The 22,780-nt window shown below is 39.4% G+C and overlaps 1 protein-coding gene across 1 annotated transcript; it reads left to right on the forward strand.

Annotated features, from left to right (window-relative positions):
* The first annotated feature begins 220 nt into the window (after window positions 1-220).
* On the forward strand, window positions 221-22,310 carry LOC130070663 (tripartite motif-containing protein 16-like). Its single transcript, XM_056235148.1, has 6 exons — window positions 221-1,117; window positions 2,009-2,104; window positions 2,192-2,425; window positions 10,473-10,632; window positions 10,774-10,821; window positions 21,764-22,310. Exons 1-6 carry the CDS (start codon window positions 515-517, stop codon window positions 22,300-22,302), a joined length of 1,680 nt encoding a protein of 559 aa, XP_056091123.1. The 5' UTR covers window positions 221-514; the 3' UTR covers window positions 22,303-22,310.
* The last annotated feature ends 470 nt before the right edge of the window (window positions 22,311-22,780 follow it).

Raw genomic sequence — 22,780 nt, forward strand, 5'->3', positions numbered from 1 at the left:
TAGTATGGTATTCCTAATAATCCTTTAGGTGAGTGTATAAATATATATAATTTTATTTTGTATTTCCGTGTTTTTGTCTTTGTTTTACCCTTTTTATAAATGTGTTAATCTGTATAAAATGTAAAGGAAGCACCATTACGAAAGTTACGTTGTGTAAGCATGAGGGTAAAGCTGATGTAATTTCCGGGCGCCCTCTCTCTTTCGCGGGATGTCATGGCGATGAGAGGCACGGACCAGAGATTCTCCTGGTTAGAAGTGTCTGATGGGGTCTGTTATATTTTGATACAGAAACTGAGAGAAGCCGAGAGTAAATCACATCACAACTGCATCATCGTGTGGGATCTCTTTTATTAAGAAGACAACACAACGCAGACGGAAACCCAATACACTAGGAGTGAGGAACCTGCTTTACAGATTTGCAGACACATGTTTTTCACACATCACTCAAACACAGAACCAGGAAACAGGAAACTCTTCAGTTCAGAGAAACTGAAACTGAAGTGCAGTTGAGCGTATGTTTGTGTCTCTGTATTCAAGCAGTAAAATGGCAGAAGCCAGAATTTCTCAGGATGAGTTCCAGTGTTCAGTGTGTCTGGATCTCCTGAAGGATCCAGTGACCACTTCCTGTGGACACAGTTTCTGTAAGATCTGTATTACAGGCTGCTGGGATGAGGAGGATGAGAAGAGAGTCTACAGCTGCCCTCAGTGCAGACAGACCTTCAGTCCAAGACCTGCTTTAACTGAAAACACCATGCTGGCTGAAGTGGTGGAGAAACTGAAGAAGACTAAACTTCCTGCTGACTGTAATGCTGGAGCTGGAGATGTGCAGTGTGACGTCTGTGATGGAAGAAAACGCAAAGCCGTCAAGTCCTGTCTGGAGTGTCTGAACTCTTATTGTGAGAATCACCTTGAACAACATGAGAGTTTCTTTAAAAGAAAGAGACACAATCTGACTGATGCCACTGGACGACTGCAGGAGATGATCTGCCAAACACATGATAAACTCCTTGAGGTTTTCTGCCGCACTGATCAGAAGTTTATATGTCTGCTGTGTACGATGGATGAACATAAAAACCACGACACTGTATCAGCTGCAGCACAGATGACAGAGAATCAGGTATGAACTTTAAACTAGACACTGATGAAATAATGTTGACACTATTTATATTGGCACTCATATGATCAGGTAACATCATTCACACTGTTGACTTCACCAGAAGTGAACAGATGCGGCGGACTTTCACTGCTGAGCGTATTAGTGCTCTGCATTGAACTTAACAGAAAATACGGTGAAAATACACCGTAAACATATTTACCACCACAAACTTTTGTAAAACAGGCTTTGATGAAGCAACATAAAATAATATAACATATTCACAGATTGTTTGACAAAATATATCTCTGTCAAGAATAACACAAGTTAAATGCAGTGATAGACAAAAACACTAACTGGAAAAGGTAAGACTTGGATAGGAAAATAGGATCTGGCAGGGCAGGACACAAGGGGATCATTTGACGATGATCCGGCAAAGGACTGCAACCACAAAAAGAATAAATAGAAGCAAAACAAGGCAGGTGATTAGGGAAAACAGGTGGGGCAAATGAACCAATGATCTGTTAACAAAATGGGCGGGGAAAACACTATCCCCATGCTGTTCAGCACAAGACAAAACATAACATGAAAGCATGCGGCCGATGGTGCTACACAGAACACAACACCACACACGGACAGAAGAGCGTATGGCCAAACACACGGAGCATGAATGTCCAGACCCGGCACAGAACTGAAGCCAAACTAGACATGAATGCTGGAATCCCAACACCACGCTTCGAACATGAAACAATACACACAGACAAGAGAACGTACGCCTCACACAAATACAAGACAATACTGAAGTGTCATGGCTCTGGCACAAAACCAAGAATAAACTAGACCAAAGTGACAGAACCATGACAGATATGTGACAGCATTATAAACTGACATCTCTGTTATTGATTTGTGGTGCAGAAGCAGCTGAAGGAGACGCAGAGGTCGTTCCAGCAGAGGATCCAGCAGAGAGAGAAAGATCTTCAGCAGCTGAGAGAGGCTGTGGCGTCTCATAAGGTGAGTCTGGAGAAGAAGAGAAGTTTGAGACGTCTCAGTCAGGACTCACTGAAGCTCACTGTGTGATTGTGATGTGTGTCCTAACAGCGCTCTGCACAGACAGCAGTGGAGGACAGTGAGAGGATCTTCACTGAGCTCATCCGCTCCATTGAGAGAAGCTGTTCTGAGGCGACACAGCAGATCAGAGATCAGGAAAAGACTGCAGTGAGTCGAGCTGAAGGACAACTGGAGCGACTGGAGCAGGAGATCAATGATCTGAGGAGGAGAGACGCTGAGCTGGAGCAGCTTTCACACACACAGGATCACATCCATTTCCGGCAGGTAACAGAGATCTAGAAGAACATAGTGGACTTGAGCAAGAGACTCAGAGAAACATTTCATGAGAGCAGAATGAGCTGTTGACTGACGTGTTGTGTTATATAATCTTAAAGGAGAACTCCGGCGCGAAATGAACCTTTGGTCTAATTACACATTGTTATCGGCGTTCGTGGTTCGACTGGTCGAGGCTGTTTTTCAAAGATGGCTCCTGCCTGTATACGCGAAGTGGACTGTGTTTATAAAATATCTTCTTATTAAACTGTCTGGACACTGACAAAGTTCTCAATGCTTCGGTTTGCAGGTAGGGACCCTCATTATGCTACCGTGTTAGTGTGGGGCTATTTTGAGCTTTATTAGTGGTGTTAACTAGCGATTTTTATTTGTCATTACTCTATGCCCTATATACTAGCGTTATAGGCTAAACAGTTTTTAGAGATAAAACTCTTTACATTCGATAATCATGAAAACAAATCTCAGAGAACGGTTGACTAGGTAACAATGTGTAATTAGACCAAAGGTTCATTTTGCGCCGGAGTTCTCCTTTAAGGTAGATCCTCGTCTGAGCATATTGCTTTAAAATAGTGTTAGGGGAAAACAGTTAAAGACCCAGAACCAGATATGACGAATGAAGGCCCGGAGTCAGAATTATAATAAATTAAAGAAAAGATTTGTAATCACTCATTAATAATCACTCATTTACTAAAGATAGTTTGCAGTTTCATCAGCAGAAGTCAGCTTCAAGACTCTCACAGGAGTTCGTAGGCCACCCCCTTACAGTTACAAATAGGGGTGGGACGATACAGGTACCTCACGATTCAATTCTGTGGCGATATGTGGTCCACGATATGATAATATCACGATTCGCGATATCTACGATATTCAATATATTGGAAGAAATTTCATCAACGATATATCACGATATATGTGACTGAAAAGAAAGATTAACAATGCATGTGTACATATTGAGAATTAATATACCGTAAAACTTCCCGGGTTTTTATTTTCCCAAATCGTCGAACTGCACCGGCTTGTATTCGAGACAGGCCTTTATAATTTAGTGTTGAGATGTTGTTCATTGAGTTTAGGCGAGTCTCTAATCTCTAAAAATCTCCAAATGCTCCACGTGAAACTGCGGTCTTCCGACCTTTTACTATCGTGTCAATTGATTTTGATTAATATGCGCGAGGGAGAGAGCAAGACAGAGCTCGTGTTGTTTGAAGACGTGAAAGTGCGCGCGCGCGGCCGTTGCGCTCTCTCTGCTCGTAAAACCCAAAGTGTCTCCACACTTTAGAGTGGAAACTAGCGGGTGGGTCTTTGATTCGTTTTATATTGTTTTCCGCCATTCTTCTCGCTTCTCTCTGTTGTTGTTAGTTAACTTGTGTTCTTCACCGGCCGCTGTTTGCGCCACTTTACCCCTATTTGCTCGAACAGCGCCCCCCGCAAACAGAATGGTAGATATTGGGTAGTGACAGTGACACTGACAACGGGTAAATTAATCATTTTGTGTTGTAATAAAATATCGATATTGGGCGTTAGTGTATCGATTATTTATTGCGACAGAGAGCACAACAATATATTGCAATATCGATTTTTTTCCCCACCCCTAGTTACAAAGATCACAGCAGTTATACCATTTCCAAGGTCTAAGCTACGTCATTGCTTACAGGTTGAATGATTCTCATTGGCTAAGTAATAGATAAACAGTCATTTTCCACACATATACAGATAGACGGAAGCATATCTTCATCGATTATGCAGCTGACGGACCCTGAAGTTAGGCACGTCGTGACCAGGATTTGGATTTGGCCAGGCTCTAACTATAAACAGGAGAGTCCTCCCAAAACATCAAGATAATGCGTTCTTTCTCCCAATGAGAGCTACACTTTAGTCTAACTGGAAAGTAACGCTTTAACAGAGAAATGGTGCCTTAAACTATTGGCTTCAATGACCCCTATATGTTTTAACACTTTTTTTAAGACCTTTCTCAAACATTTAATTTTTGACGAGCTAAACGAGCAAGCACTGTTACTGCATTCAGATATTAAATACAGACATTAAAGTATACATGAAAAGAACATTTCAATAATCACATTGGTAACTTATATAACAAAGTAAAATCTCACAAGCCTAGAGAAGTCATTCAACTCATTTGATATTTAGAAGGAAAAATATTGATTAATACATTGATTATAATCACTCATTCATTACATATACATTGAAGCAGCAGTGGATTCCAATCCACCCCCTTAAATAGACTACATTTATGAATGCATTTCAGCTCTGGAAATCTCTTAGGAAACATGCTCTGAGCTCTTTCTTCTGGGAGATATATTTAGCTGCTAAGCTCCACTATTGCAAAGAACAGTTCAAAACTTCCAGAATATTTAAACTTTTTGGTAACACTTTATTTTGATAGTCCACCTTAGACAGTCTACTAACTATAAGTAACTTTGCAACTACATGTAAACTAACTTACATTAGAGTATTAGTAGACTGTATGCTTAATATCTGCAAACACTTTATTTTGATGGTCCCCCAACAGATATTCTACTGACTGTAAGTAACTTGGCTACTACAAATCATCTTATTCTATACCTATAACCTAACAGTCTACTGACAGTCTACTACAGTCTACTAATAGTCTCAGGGTTAGCATTTCAACCAGTTCACACGCTCACATGCCACACCTTGTATTCCACACGCTGAGAAGTAAGGGATAACTTGTCCCTCTATACAATTAATGGACGAAGCGCAGGCAAACGGAGGGAAGTACTCTGGCGAGTTCATAGCTGCTGTCACGAGTTATTCAGAGTTATATGCCACCTACCAGCCAATCAGAAATTAGAATTTGTTGTTTCCGGGTAAATTACGTGTTCTCGCTGCAACCTTGTTCGTTACTAGTCAACACACACACAGAGCTGAGAGCTGATGATGAGGAATATAGCCAAATTTGTGCTAAATTATTTTTGATGCAGTCAAAAACTCTCCAACTGCTTTTAAAGGGGTCATCGGATGCAAAATTCACTTTTATATGTGTCTTTGCTAGGGGTGGAACGGTACATGTATTCGTACCGAACCGAAACGGTACGGGCGTCACGGTTCGGTGCACGAATTTACACGGAGAATACACGGTATAAAAATAAATAAAACTCGCGTGGAAATTAATTAATGTAATGCGGAACTACTGTTAGATACGCGGGTTCTTTAGGGACACATAATCTGTACCATCGGCTTTGCTCTGAACGCGCGTTCACTTCAAACGTTGGCTTATACTCGCGTCCAATTCGCTTTGGACTAGCGTCGAACAAGACGCGATAGACGCGAATTTAACGCTCTATTCGCGTTTGGTGTGACCACATAATGAACAGGCTGCGATGTCAAGATTGCAATGCTGGAGTGTGTGTGTTTATGTGTGTGTGTGAGAGAGAGGCGCGGCCGCGATCGAACAGTGGAAACATAAAAAACATACTCCGTCATTTTGTTCATACAGATCATTAAACCTGCAAAGTGTTTACTTATATTTGTGTACACTCGCAATAAAACACAACATTGTCCTTTTGTCACACTGTAAACTCTTGTCAAACTGTAACCTACAACTGTCACCAAAATCTCTCTCTCTCTCTCTCTCACACACACACACACACACACACACACACACACACACACACACACACACACTGTTTTAAAAGCAAAACATATTTATCCAACTCCATTTCAAAACAGTCTGTGGGTCCCATCTTTTGGACATTCATCGCATTGGTTTTCATTTCTCGTCCTCGGAGCACTAATCTTAAACATTCTACATTGATTAAAAAAGAAAATCGAATGCGTTATTAATGGTAGTATTATTTTATACAGAAATCAATTATTTATAATTCAGATGAGAATAATGTTACATTGTTAATTAATAATGTTAATTAAAATTAAGGAAAACAAATATATTGATCTGAAATATAGCAAATTAATTTTAAATTAATTCAGGTACAATTACCAAACATATCGCAAGGTCTTTTTGTCTTTTTATTAATTTAATTAATAAACTAATTATATAAAACTATTGTCAGTGCACTACAAATAAACTGGTTCTATGCCTTTATTAATAAAACTTATTTAAAAAATACAATGCCTTCTGCATTTTTGTTTTGCTTTTCCCTCCATTGTACCGAAATCGCACCGAACCGTGATGTCTGAACCGAGGTATGAACCGAACCGTGACTTCTGTGTACCGTTCCACCCCTAGTCTTTGCTGTGTGTGGACACAACCACCATACAATTAAAAAAATCCTCAAAAATCATAAACACTCCCAATAATCAAGCCGTTTGGATTTTCCGAGCAATATAATGTCATATTGTTCATGGCAAGTATTAGCATATTTACGGCCTCAGCCATTTCTATAGACCTTATGCACCAGAGAAACAAGTGCGCAGCCATCTGTAAAATACTGTCTTTGAACTTCCGTTTTTGCGGTCGCTCTGTATATTTCTATGGCATTGCTGTCGAGGAGTAATTAGCTGGTGAAGTGGATTTACTTATTGTAGAGTTAACGAAAGTTGTCATGAGCATTGTAATGTTTTAAGCAGATGTCTTAACAAATGTCAATAGACCGGGAAGATTTTAAAACGAGGCATTCATTCATAAATACGCAAGATCGCTGTGAAAATACAGACCGGAAGACAAAAGACAACAAACGCAGCGCTGAAAAGGGGCGGTGGCTACATAAGGTCTATATTGTCCACCAAGGCAGGTTGCTAAGGCAGCACTTTATGTGTCTTGTATTGACACGCCCCATGGCAGTTGCTTATTATCATTTAAAGAGACATGGTCGAAATGGGTCGCTGTGAACAGAGCTATTTTTGAGAAGGTAAAAAGCGTATTGTTTTATACAACCATTGAGGAATTTTAAACAAAATATGTTACAAACTTACATGAAAACCCTAAAGAATTATAACAACTTGTGGAAAATGGGCATCCGATGATCGCTTTAAAGGTGAATTGGTTTGAGCAGATTTGGAAGGCTGTCTACGATTGCCAAAATGGTTTTAGTTCTTCCCCAGTCGCATGCAGATGCAGAGAGTGTTCTCCATGGTGGGTTTGAACAAAACCAAAATTAGTAACAGTTTGGCTATCATCCATCATGACTGTGAAAATGGCTGGCCTTGAGCCACAGTGCTTTAAGTGGGAGCCCCCTACCCCTGTCATTAAGACATCAAAATGTGCAACAAACACTTACAACACAAAACACCATTCATAAGCTAAATGTGTAAACACACAAACACACCTTAACATACATGCTCAGGGCAAGTTGTTATGACTGAGTATGTACATTGAGAACTGCGTTCAGTTCAAATTTCTTTTTATTTTTTGATACATTTTATTTTTTGAAATATATGAACTGCTTGCAAAAATTTGAGCGAATTTGGTGGGGCCGAGGGGCCGCTGCTGCAAATATTTGGGTGGCTCCTCCCCTAACAGATCTCGCTCCAAACTTTTGATACAACTTGAGGGCCCTGTACTCTAATGGTACTGATCCACTTTTGCGACACGACTGAAGCGTGGTGTCGCACGCCTCTCCACATTTGTAAGTTGATGGGCGTTTCTCAAGTTTACCGCTATGGGCGTGGTTTTGACCCAGCGGACAGTCTAGAACAAAGGCCCCTCGAGAGACTACTTCTATTGGATAGACGCGTCGCGTTTGACGGATTCATTTGCATAAAGATGGGCATCGGCCAGCTTTTTGACGTGCAGCATTTTTCCAAATGAAGCGCCGCCTTCCCGGGATGCTTTGCGGGCACGTTAAAGTCGCGTGACGTCACCCATAGGAATAAAGTGGAGTGCGGCGCGACTGAAGTGTCGCACGGACAAGTGGATCAGTACCGTAATGAGAGTTAGTTGACATGTAGTTGCAAAGTTATTTAAACTGTAGTTAGTAGAATGTTTAAAGTGGACTATCCAAATAAAGTGGAACCAACTTTTTTAAACCAAATTTTCCCTTCTGATTTCTTACATCATGGTGGAATTGATGGTACCAATTTTGAGTAATGTTCACCAAAGTTGCTTCAGGTGATCTTCAAATCTGATGAATTTGCAGTTTCATAATTCGTTCCCTTGAGGATCACACCATGAGAATCTCCAGCTAGATCACATGGTGCACCACCCAGATGACTCCCTGTGCGCCTTATATCACGCCGGACGCAAAGAGCAGACTGAGGCGTGCCTGTCTGTGGTTCCCCCTTCACAGTGGGTGAAGAGGAGGAGGATCCCTAACACGGTGGTCCCGGTGCTAGCACTCATTGACCTACATATTCTGGAATGGAGTCTTATTCTCCACCGGTCCCACCAGGCCTAATGAACTCTCTGGTTCTGAATAATTCCCTGGCCCTCCTTCCTCTGCTGGTCCCACCCAGCCTCCTGGCTCCTTTGTGTCCGCTGGCCCCGTCCAGCCTCAAAGCTCCTGCGTTCCAACCATGGAGGTCATCAACAGTCCTGTCAACCTTGCAAGTTCTGTCCAACTCCTCAGCTCCTCCTTTTCTACTGGTTTTATCCAGCTTCCATCCAGGATTTACCACGGACTTCCGGACCTCTGACTGCGCCTCAGCCCTCCACCCCTTTGGCTTGACGGGGCTTCCAGTTTTACTCCGGTTCCTCCTTCGTCCTTGCTCCCACCGGATCTGCCTCTGTCTTTTCTATAATTCTATCATTTCAATTTATGCAATAAAGCTAAGATGATGACTGATACATTTGATTTAGATAATGGGTAACACTTTATAATAACGTTCAATAATAAGTAATTTTTAAGTTATTAGTTAATGATGAACTAATCATGTTCAAAACATGACTATACGTCTATAAATGACTAATAAAAGATAAATGTTGTACAGGGTAAATGACTCAAGATTTACTTGCAACGCACAAACCGTTTATTAATGGAAAAACATAAAACCAGTATAGCCAGAGTATGAATGTCGTGGGTGCCGCTGGAGATCCTCTGCAGTGCAGGGACTACAATGGGCAAAGGATGAAGGAATCCAAGGCAGAAGTCCAGAGAGAATAATCCAACAATGGCTGGTAGAGTCCACAAATGAGTAGGAACTGGAGACAGGAGACTCTGAACAAAGAACAGGCTGTGAGCATAACAACGATCCGACAAGGAATGAACAAACGCAGACCCAATATTTAGCGTGGCTGATGAGCTGCAGCTGAAGCCGATCAATAATCAGTGATTAGGGGTTGCCCAAGAAACACAGGTGACAGCACACAAACAATCACAACAATCCACAGACCCACAACCGTGACAAAAAATAGTAAATCATGAAATAATCAAACAGATCATGACAAATATGACTTTCCCACGACAAAACTTAGTGAACCAAACATGTCCCCTCCCGGTCACCGTAGATTATAATTTATTGATGTATCATGAATTTGTAAGACAAACATGCAGGTCTGCTCAAGCACTATTTTTTAGAAGCATAATTTATTTGATTTCAAGTGAATAAACATTTATGAATGACGTACAGTCAGGAGAAAAGTGTTAGCAGATAAGGTTATGATTATTTAAAATATTTCATACAAGATAGATGTTGGTATATTACTGACCTTTAGATTTGTGAATGGATCACTTTCATGGTTTCTGGACAAAAGTTTTTTTTAAATGTGGTACTAACCAACCCAACATGGTATTTTGCTGTTGCAGTCATTCATTTTTTAAATATATAATTTATATAATTATCTATAAATATATTTATAATATAACTATTTCACCTGTGTCTAGAAACAGCCCTCGATGTGACACCACTGATGGGCTTGATCTTTTACATTTATGTTATTGGTAGATGCTTTATCATCCAAATGATTTCCTAGAAAGTTTACATATGGTGTACATTTCTGAACTCCAAACTGTAGAATTTGTAGCTCTAATGTCATACAATGGATATGAGAAGGGCTGGTTTGAGTAGAGTTACTAAAGAGTAACAAGAGCCACACAAATCTGACAGTAGTGTAGATTGATGAAGTTTGGAGGTGATGAGCTTTTATTTCTGTTTTCTATAGAGTTTCCAGTTTCTCTCAGCTCCTCCTGAATCTACAGACGTAAATGACAATCCCTTCAGTTCTCTCTTCTCTTTTGATGGTGTGAGAGAATATGTCCTTCAGCTGAGAGACAAACTGGAGAATTTCTGCAAAGAAGAACTCAAGAAGATCTTTGACAGAGGTAAAGTCCTGGAGATTAATCTGCTCTCAGAAATGATCCTCCATCATCTCATATCATATTAGAAATGTCTTAGGAACAGATGCAAGGATCATTTTCTCTTGACATGATAATCACACTCTTCACATCTGTTGATTTCCACAGTCACTTTCACCAACATTGTTCCCAAGACCAGGAACGACTTCCTACAATGTAAGTCACTAAGAAAACAAGCAGAAAAACTCACTGAATGTGTTCATGTTCTTCCCGTAGAAGAAATAACACTGAGTAACACTTTATTTTAAGGGTCCATAATTATGCGGTAGTGAAGCATTAACACATCCATAGTTAATGGTTAACTTTACATAAATTAAAGGCATATTTGTCATTATTTATGCAGTAGTTAAGCTTTAACAAACCAGCAAGTAATAATGAACTGAACATAGGATAAATAAGCAGAAATAAGTCAATAATTAATGGTTAACTGAATGGACAGTAAATGCCTTCTAGGTCTGTGTACTTTTGCGTCCATTCCCTTTTCCTTTTTTAACCCGTAATTGAAAAACGAAAACGGTTGAACACCAGAATTAGAACTTGAACTGTACACACCAAATACTGTGCAAAAAAATAAAATATTGATGTATTTTCAGATTTTTGTTTATGACTTTTTGCCCCTTTATTAAACATTTAAAATATTCACAAATTAATATGGAAAAAATACAAAGAGGTGATTATGATCATTGCCTGAGACGGGAAGTTTTGGACTCTCAATAGCTGTAACGACAGCAGTACAAAGTTACTACCGTAATAAATAAAGTAATGCAATTTTAACGTAATATGTATATAATATAGGCTATGTGACTTGTGGAGTTATCTCGAAAAAGCTGTATGCATCACGGTAGTAGTCATTGTCATTTTCGGATGATATGTCCCTTCCAAATCCAACTCTTAATGAATTGAATTAATTAATTACATAAAATCATTATCCAGAAGTAAAAAATATATAGTTTACTGTATATATCAGCAGTTGATGCTGTGCTTTTGCGACATCTTTTTCTCATTATATAGCTATGGGTATGCATCTATGCTTTGAGTCTTATAAATTGCAAAAATCTCATTTTTAGTGCAAAAAAAATTCTACATGACTAATAATAATTGATGTGTATTTGACTCGGAAGATGACTTAACAACCTACACTGCTGGATGGCAGGTTTAAACAAATCTGATTACACAGTAACCTAGGGCAGAGGTTCCCGAAGTGTGGGGCGACGTTACCATTGGGGGGGGGGGGGCGAGTGAAAAGCTGACAGGGAAAATTAGGAATCCGTGTATCATTCGTTCAGTAGTTTTTTAATTTAATATTGAAAGTAGAAAAATTTGAAAACGGTTCCTTTTTGTTTTGTTCATTTTTCCAAAAAACCTGAAAAACAAGTATTCAGCTTGATCTTTTGTTTTTCGTTCTGAGGTAGAAAAATTAATAAACAGCTGGAATATTCGATTTCTAAACATGGGCAGGAATGAAACGCCCCTTTCCTCTGATTGGTCAGCCGGAGATCAAATTGTTCCATCATCGGTTCTTTCTCAGTCCCGCACTGCAGAATAATAGTCATTCGTTGTGCAGATTCTTAATGCGTTTATTGCAACTGCATTTCATCTTTTTCTCATCAAACAACCAGACTAACGAATGGCTCGACACAACCCGTACCGGGGAAGAGACAGGGCTTTCTTCCGTGTAGATATAAATTCACCTATGCTTTGCATCAGCTGGGTATACAGGGTAAATGACGGCTGTTAGCCTACCATGGTCTCCCTTTATAAATTAAGATATAAATCAATATAATTAGTTGTAAATTAAATATTTTTAACACTAATACAAAAGGAATAGAATAATGCATTGGCTATAAAATAGGCCTATATTAACGTTAACGCATGAACTGTCATGCAGACTGACTATCTAACAACCGGAGAACAGAGAACAACAGAGATATTAAAATACATACTCTTCTGAGTTTTATGATGTAGGCCTTGTGTTTTATTAAAATGTATTATAATTTATATCTCAAGGATGCGCGCTTGTGCGCGTCACATCGTTGTAAAAAACGCATTTTATTATTAGCCTATTCAGAAATAGTGTAAAAGACCGGTAAATAAAATACAACATTAACATTATAAACACTATTAATAACATATAGGCTATGCGTATTTTACTTCCCCGCCTGTGTCAAATCCTTAAATGAATTGTATTCAGAAAACAACAAGAATGAAAAAAGAGGACGACTTCCGGTGTGGCGATGTAGGAGAACGCAGCAGAAAGGACGGTCTCCCGATTTTTTCCTTTTCATACACACCTTTTGCAGTGAATTTCACTTTTAAACCGATTAAGCAACTAAGGAAGAGTTTACAAACTAACTGGTGCATAATGAGTAACGTTAATCCTAAACAGAGAAGTGCAGCGTCGCAGTCGAAAAAGGCTAGCGTCGCTAGCAAACTAGCGAGCATGGTAGCCGTCGTCTCAAGATGAAAATCAAGATTCGGAGGGAAACATGGACGACTCTCTGTCCATGACACAACTCATTGCTGAACTAGCGAAACAACGGGAAGTTCTTAAGGAGGACATGGCTGCCCTGATACTGAACTCTGTTAAACCTCTCCAAACATCGGTGGATGCGTTACGCGAGACTGTAAACTCCTTTCAGAGTCGTCTGACATCCACAGAAACCATCGCAGGAGAAAACTTTGAACGTCTTGTGGCTGCGGAATCGACAATCAGCTCCCTTAAGGCTCAAAACACTCTGCTACTGGATCGTCTGGACGACCTGGAGAACAGATCGCGCCGATCTAATCTACGTATCCTGAACGTACCTGAGGGGAGCGAGGATGGCAAAGACCCCACCGTATTCGTTTCAGAACTGCTGGCGGAAGCCATGGCTGAGGTATTCACGAGCCCACCACCGCTGGACAGAGCGCACCGCTCTCTCGGGCCTAAGCCTATAGCGGGTAAGCCCGCGCGTGCCTTTGTGCTGTGTTTTCACCGTTATAGCGACCGGGAGCTTGCCTTCAGATGGGCCAGACAACATGAGGTGAAGTTCAAGGGAAATATGCTGAGGATCTATCCTGATTTGAGCGCCGCCCTTGCTAAAAAGCGCGCCACGTTTAACCCGGTGAAACGAGATCTGTATCAGCAGGGCATCCGATTTCGGCTGCTGTACCCCGCACGCATCAAAGTCATGTTCAAGGGAGATAACCTCATTTTCGAGACTCCAGACGAAGCAAGTGACTTTTATGAGAAACAGGTGCTTGCTCAGAAGGGAAAGTGAGATTTCGTTCTTATTAAAATGACGGGACTTGTTCATTTGAGAGACTTCTTCATAAAGTAGACATGTAACATTGTCCGTCACCAGGGGAGTGGTCGTGACTAAAGTATTCGGGAGTTTTGGGAGTTCGTTCATTTTTTTCTTCCATATTTGCATGACCTGTTTGCGACCTGCGGGTATCTTGGACAGATTATATTCAGAGGTACTAATTTTTTTTTTTTTTTTTTTTATCTTGTATGTATCTATCACTAGATGGTTAATAGGTGGTAGTACCAACAGTTCAAATGCTCTGGGATATACCCTTATATAGTATTCGTTACTTATTTTATAGTCTTCTAAGTTCGCTGTTATGTTTGATAATCGGGAGACTTCCACAGGGAAATCTATCGCGAGACCAACGTATAATGGGGGAGTCAGCATATCGGAAGCATAATAGTACAGGGTTACAGCCTTCTTGTATAGGGAAGGGGTTGGTTGGGGAAGGAAGGTTTCTTACTTTTTTTTTCATTTATTTTTTTCTGTTTGATATTTTGTTTGTTTTATATTGCCTTACTTACTGGGTGCACACTGCAGTTTTTGGTTTAGACTTTACAACTATATACCTTGACGGAGACAACACACTGTTTAAATTTTATATCAACTACTCTTATACGACTAATAATCTATAAACAAGAAACATATTATGGGATTCACAAAAATTATTTCATGGAACATATCGGGATGTAACCATGTAATAAAGCGTAAGAAAATCCTCACCTATCTCAAGCAAAACAAATCAGACATAGCTATGCTGCACGAAACTCATCTAAGTGCTGAGGAATCTGAAAAATTTAAAAGGGGATGGATTGATCAGGTATACTCAAGTACGTTTAACACTAGGAGTAGGGGCTTTGCTATTTTGATTAGAAAGGGCCTAGACTTTAAAGTCCACAAAGCATATAATGACCAGGAAGGCAGGTGGATAGCCTTGGACTCTAGCTTAGAAGGACAGAAAGTTACAATTATGAATATTTATGCCCCAAATGTGATGTCTCCTGACTTCTTTAACGAAATTTGCAATATTATTAGAAATATTGGTAATCATAATATAATACTTGGTGGGGATTTCAACCAAGTCAGGAATGCACAGCTTGATAAGTCAAGCTGCAAACAGGCCATACCTGTAATGTACACAGCCGTTGATACTATGGTAGATGAATGTGGCCTAATAGATATATGGCGTACACTTCATCCTCTAGAGAAAGATTTTACATTCTTTTCCCATCCTCATGGGTCATACTCAAGGATTGATTATATCCTAATCTCAAAACAGTTGGTGAGTCAGGTTCAATCTGCTTCAATTGGGAATATTGTTCTCTCAGATCATGCCCCAGTAGATATGGTCCTTACCACATCGAACTATAACAAAAACACAAGATGGCGCTTTAACAACTCACTATTGCAAACTGAGACCTCATGTTCCTTTATACAAGCAGCAATAGATGAATACTGGCTTTACAATGACGGCTCTGTCCCTGATCCTGGTATAACATGGGACGCCTTTAAGGCTTTCCTGAGGGGACGGCTTATCCAACACTGCTCGCTACGTAAACGCCTGGAACGTGAAAAACTAGTCAAATTAGAAGAAAAGATTGGGACCCTGAAAAAACAACATATTAATCATCCAGACCCAGTAACTCTTAATAACTTAAACAGTTTAAAATTGGAACTAAATGACATTATACAGAAAAAAGCGGAATTTGCTCTATTTTGCACAAAACAAAATTATTATGAAAAAGGTGAGAGAGCAGGTAAATATTTAGCCCATAGAGTGAAACAGCTTAGTACTCAAAACTTAATTCCTTCTATCTTTGATGACAAAAATAAACTGACTACAGAAACCGGGGAAATTAATAAGGCTTTTAAATCTTTTTACCAGGATTTATATACATCGCAAGGAGAAGTAACTTTAGAACAGTATGACCGATTCTTCTCTTCCCTACAGATTCCATGTCTATCCACACAAGATAGCAAATCGTTAGAGAATGACATCACATTAGAAGAGATTAAGATGGCCATACAGGACCTCAAACCGGGTCGTGCCCCCGGGGAGGATGGCTTTCCCTCTGATTTTTATAAAAAGTTTTCAGAGGTGTTGGCTCCTAAATTGCTTTATGTCTTTCAGAATGCTCTGGTAAAGGGTAAGCTTCCAGAGAGTATGAGAACCAGCATAATCACTCTCATTCATAAAAAAGGGAAAGACCCTCAACAATGTACAAGCTACAGACCCATTTCACTTGGCAATGTTGATGGGAAGATATTAGCCAAAATACTTGCAAAAAGACTTGATAAACTACTACCTACTATTATACACCCTGACCAGGTTGGTTTCATCAGGGCTAGGTCTTCAGCAGACAATATGAGACGATTATTACACCTTATGTGGAGCTCTAGAAATAACACTGACCCTGTCATGGCCTTCTCCCTAGACGCAGAGAAGGCTTTTGACAGAGTTGAATGGGGCTTCTTATTTCAAACACTTAAAAGATTTGGTTTTGGACCTTTATTTACTAAATGGGTAAACTTACTGTACACTGATCCAGTGGCCTCGGTATTATGTAACGGTGTAGTGTCATCGCGGTTTGAGCTACATAGGGGCACAAAACAAGGGTGTCCCCTCTCCCCTCTTATTTTTGCACTGGTCTTAGAGCCATTAGCTATTGCAATACGTAATAATCCAAATATTAAAGGTATCATAGCAGGCCAGCAGGAGCATAACATTCTTTTATATGCTGATGATATCCTACTTGTCTCCAGTAATCCACAATTGACAGTGCCCACAATGTGTTCTTTAATTGATGATTTTTCCCAGATCTCTGGCTATAAAATCAATTGGTCAAAGTCAGAAGTAATGCCCATGTCTAAGAATTGCCATGGGATAACAGGGGACCAATGGCCATTTAGGCGGGTCTCATCAGGCATGGTTTATTTGGGAATTAAACTTATACCAGGATTGGAAAAAATAATGCAGACTAACTTTCAACCAATTATTCAGGATATCCAAAATTTGTTACAGAACTGGAGTAAACTTACAATGTCCATTCTGGGTCGTATTAATTTAGTTAAAATGATAATCGTACCTAAAATTAATTATCTATCATACATGCTTCCCCTTGGGATGCCACCATCCCTTCTGAAGGAATACAATAAATATGTAGAATCCTTCATCTGGCAGGGGAAGAAACCCCTTTTTAATCGTACTAAATTGTATTCTGCTAAAGGTTCAGGCGGGCTTTCTCTTCCCAGAATTGACTGGTATCATTGGTCCTTCTCGCTCTCGCAGCTGGCTAAAAACAATATGGCTTTCAACGAAGCCCCCGCCTGGGTGCATATTGAAAAAGAACTAATTGCCCCCTTTCCAGCGGAGGCCTTCTTGACACAGCTTGCCCGATCAATACCAGACCAAAATCCAGTTCTTAAATTTACTAGGGATAGCTGGAAATTGTATCACCAACATTCAAAACAAACCCCGTGGCTAACAACTAGAGCCTCGGTGTGGCACAACACCAAATTACGAATAGATAGGAGGGCTTTCTGCTGGATGCAGTGGGCTAAAAAGGGAATATGGTATTTAGATAACCTGTATGAGGGTGAACATGTGGTCTCATTTAATCACTTGAAACAAACCTACAAACTATCGAACACTGACTTTTGGAAATACCTTCAAATAAGACATTGTCTCCATGCAACCCTTAAAAATGGTCCTGACCCACCAACAGATGTACAGCTTCTGTCTGCCGCTAACAGTCACAAAAAGGGGATGGGCTCAGCTTTCTACGCTTATATTAGAGGTGTCAATGCACCTAATTTAAATGGTCTTAAAGTGGCATGGGAAAGAGATTTAGGGGGGGTGATCAATGAAGAAACCTGGAAACAGGTTGTATCAAAATGGCATACTAATGTTCGTGAAATTCAATCCCAGTTGATAAATTACAAAATTTTGAATAGATGCTACTGGACTCCAAGCAGATTGGCTAGAATTAAACTGAGAGATACTGCACTATGCTGGCGATGTAACAAAGATATAGGAACTATGGTTCATATGTTATATGAATGTGACATGGTAGAGGAAATGTGGGAGAAAATTGTACAATTTGTTAATAACATTTTTTGCCTGTCATTATATAAGAACCCTGCCTTGTGTATGTTGGGTATTATACCAGAGGATATGCGAATATCTCGACAACAGATGCTATGGTGCCGTTTAGCTATGGGTTCGGGATGCAGAGTCATTCTGAGACATTGGAAGTCAGACACACCTTCTTCATATGATGAATGGTTGGAACTTATGTCAAATAGCGCTAGTTATGAACGTGTGATATATAGAGCCTCGGGACGTCATGATTTGTTTATGAAAATGTGGGGTCCCTTTCTGTCCCAAATTGAGAATGCACTATAAAAAGTGAGAAGAAAAAAAAAAAAAAAAACTATTCTTTTACCTATGTGTAAACTTACTAGTCATGTAAAGTCTAAACATTGTTTATTTATTGTCTTCTCTGAGATCTAACTCCTAATTGATCTGTGTAATTGTTATTTATTTTCCCTTTTATCTGTGCTATTCTGTATTTTTATCTATTTATTTTATTTTTATTTTTTTGGGGGGGGGTGCATTAAGCTGGGGTAAGGGGTAAAAAAAACAACCTAAAACATCACTGTTAACACTTAATTTTTGACTGATGTTCATGTTCAAAAAAAGCTAAAAAAATAAAAAAAAAAAATTCAAAAGAATGAAAAAAGAGTAGCCACATATAATAAAAATATAATAGCTTATAAAAATAGCCTATTGTGCCCTTTATTATAAACAACGAATTTATTTGAATCGAAACTGAAACCGCACTGACCATGGTTTCGCGCATCTCTCATTCGGTCCAAAGTTTCCATATTTGCAATGTAACATTTGGATGCTAACTAATAATGCGAGATGTGACCCATATCATACCTGCCAACCTAGAAGAAATTGTATGAGTACAACCATGAGTACACCCGCGCTGGTCAATTAGTCTAAAATTAAGAAACCCCTAGATAACAGTAAAAAAAAAACAAAAAAAAAACGGTGTGTAGCCTACATGTTATAATTTTAAATTGGCTACTTAATTTATTATTCCAATATACAAATATAATATTAAATCCCACAGTGAAAAGGGCTTATATTTGTGACGTGCTATTTTGACATTTGGACATTAGGCTACAAACAGGACACGCATTAGCTGAATAAACTTTAGCCAATCCAAACATATTTATAGAAAACAGTTAACAATGAATAGACAGGAGTCCTGTCACATGACCAATAATATAAGTTTTCGAATAAGACGAATCTGACATAATATAATGAGGGCTGTTAACAGTAAAGCGTCCGTCATTAACGAATTTTAAAAACACGAATGGATAATACAAAAAGCTTTGACATTTTGACATAACAAAACACAAGCAAGAACTTTGCCTGTCAATTTTTATTTTATAAATATCTTCTCTCTCTGTGTGCACGAGTCTGTGTTTGTGAGAGAGCTCGCGCAGCACTGATGATAGGCTATCATACAACTGTCATTTTTAATCCACAAATTCACCAACTAACTCGCTAGTTTTCATACAAAATAAATATGTAACATAATTCGGTACTTTAGTTATTAACATAATACATAACGTAACACATGCGATACTTCTCAACACTGATAATGAAAAAATAAACGCCTGTTTCTCCGGATTCGCGCTTAACGTTATCAGTCATCCACAAATCACAGCACTTTCATAATCACTAAGACATAGCGATTTCAATTTTATTAGGGCCCAAGCCTTGAAAAGGCGAAGATTTATTGTTCAACATTACTTGAGTATTTTATAATTTGCATGGCTGAATGTCTTCCTCTTATCTGAGTTACCATGAATGAATTACGGAGTATTTTTTTAAATAATCCATGCGATCACTCCCGTCCCGTTTGATGACCAATCCATTTTAAAATTGAACTCAAATACAATATTTCAACTTTCCACATCCACCCCAGCCCGTTTACCTTCAGGAGTCAGAAGTACCGTGACTGTAGGCCGACTGTCCTCGCTTAAATCAGTCAGAACGCGGGCGCGTGGGAGTGGAGCGTGGATCGAGAGGGATTCTTTATTGGTGTCGATTTTCAGTCTCTTTTTAATTACGCATCTGTCAATCATCTCCGCTTGCAATGTGGGGAATGAACCCAGCGCTATGATTGGTCGAACTCTTCTTCTTTTGCTGTTGCTTGATTTGAGGACTGCGCGTGCAAAGAGACGTAACCAGGTTTTTGCGTAGTTTAGAGTGACAAATCGTACCAGCGTACTTTGAGGTCAAAATGCGTGCCCTCTACGCAAAATGCGTACATGTTGGCAGGTATGCCATATGTATAGGGGGGGCCCGAGGCAAAAAGTTTGGGAACCTCTGACCTAGGGCACGCAGACAATGGTATCACGCATCTTATTTTGTTCCCAATGACATTTAAATGCAATTTTCATAAAATTTTAATAAAACTTAAAAACACTGCTTGAACCAACTCCGCTGAGAACTAATATAGGCTTGTCTGTTGTAGTTTATATACTCCCGATTTCACAGATAACGGATTAACCCGGCTAACAATTTTAGGCTATAAGAACGTTTCCATAACATTCCCATTAAGTTATAAAAATATAAGACAGCTTTGACATTTTTTGGTCAAATAGTGTTCTGTGCTCGTCTGTGCAGCAACGACAGAACAGTTTCATGCTTTGCTGGATCTTTTGCCATTGCGTTAGAACTGGTTACACTGTTGACGCTTGCAAAAACCAAATGGCTGCCGTGGGTGGAAACGTGCAGATTAAGGGGCGGTAATATTATAATAAGATCCTCTTCTTACATCAGAAGGGGAGCCAAATCTGATCGGCTTATTTTTTGACATGCTTGCAGAGAAAGGCTTAACAAAACAAAGTTACTGGGTTGTCACATTTTCTGGGTTGGAAGATCCCCCGGGGACCCAATTATAGCACTTAAACATGGAAGCAGTCAGATCAAGTTCAGTGAAGTACAACCTTGTAATTTCTTTGCCAAGGAAAATCATTTTCAAAAAAATTGGAGCCACTTTTTTCCCCCCAGATCGAACAGACAAAATATTTTTGAGATGTCATCATTTGAAATTAAGAACAACTTTCCCACACAATTAGTTGAGGTCCGTACAACAAGACTAAAACAAGTTAATTTAAACAAATGTTTTGTTGAACCAAACGTATAGATTTAAGTTCCTGCTGTAGATAATAACTAGCAAATGCTAAAGACACTTATGTTTATTGTTATTGTGTGTAACATACGGGATGAAGAAGTAAGAAGAGACTCGTCTCAGTGCTGGCATGAGTGCAGGTTTTGCTGATTGAGTGAAGCGACACATGATGTTTGTCATGTCGCCTCTCACAGCCTGAACACAAACACTCATCTGAACAAAACTGACATAACTGAAACATGTCAAACATAACTGAACATTAAACACTAACAGGCAAAACACATAAAATAGCACTTAATTTCAACATTTACTCTCCTGATCAAGACATATGCAAAGCATGCTGGGAACTAAAAATACACTGGCACAAGTTAATTCAACACTAATTATTCAGATAGTTCAAATGGATTAAGCTTCAGTTTTACATATTCATGTGGATATTACACAACAAAAATAGGTAAAGTCAAAATGTTCAGTAATTGTGTGGTTTTAACTCATTTTAATTGTTTAACAAGCACTAACAATATTTTTTTTACAGTGTACATTAAAAGATTCATACTTGATCCTGATTCTGATATGTTTTATCTCCATCAGATTCCCATCCGCTCAATCTGGATCTGAACACAGCACATAAAAACCTTCTTCTGTCTGGGAATAACAGAGTGATTAAATTCACTGACGCTAGCATAGTCCAGCCGTATCCTGATCATCCAGACAGATTTGATGTGTTTCAGCAGGTGTTGTGTAGAGAGAGTGTGTGTGGACGCTGTTACTGGGAGATTGAGTGGCGTGGGAGTGTGTGTATATCAGTGTCATATAAGAGCATCTGCAGGAAGGGACGGTATAATAAGTCTCGGTTTGGATATAATGATCAGTCCTGGAGTTTGTCCTGCTCTTTCTCCTGTTACTCATTCAGACACAATGAGATATGGACTGATCTCCCTGGAAAGCTCATCAACTGTAGACTAGGAGTGTATGTGGATTACAGTGCAGGAACTCTGTCCTTCTACAGCGTCGACAGAGACACAATGAGCCTCATACACACAGTCCAGACCACATTCACTCAACCGCTCTATCCTGGGTTTAGGGTTTATTGTAGATCATCAGTGAAACTTGTTGATGTATCAGAATAGACTGTACAGAGATTCTACCCATAATGCTTTGAGCTTGTAATAAATATTGGAAATGGAGAACAAATGATTATGAATTCTTCTGATAAATCATCTTCTTCTGATAAACCCCCAGAAATGGTATATATTAAAGACTATCTGCATGCGTTGAATGTAACGGATGGAGATGAGTGATTGGACATCTTGTCACATCTTGTTGTCCACCCTATCGTATTGTTGTCCACCCTGTCATCTTGTTTTCCATCCTGTCATCTTGTTGTCCACTCTGTTATCTTATTGTCCACTCTGTCATCTTGTTTTCCATCCTGTCATCTTGTTGTCCACTCTGTCATCTTATTGTCCACCCTATCGTATTGTTGTTCACTCTGTCGTCTTGTTGTCCACTCTGTCACATTGTTGTCAAACCTGTAGTCTTGTTGTCCACTCTGTCACATTGTTGTCAAACCTGTAGTCTTGTTGTCCACTCTGTCACATTGTTGTC

This window comes from Rhinichthys klamathensis, unplaced genomic scaffold, assembly GCF_029890125.1.
Source record: "Rhinichthys klamathensis goyatoka isolate OS25496 unplaced genomic scaffold, OSU_Roscu_1.1 h1tg000018l_1, whole genome shotgun sequence".
Classification (NCBI taxonomy): Eukaryota; Metazoa; Chordata; class Actinopteri; order Cypriniformes; family Leuciscidae; genus Rhinichthys; species Rhinichthys klamathensis.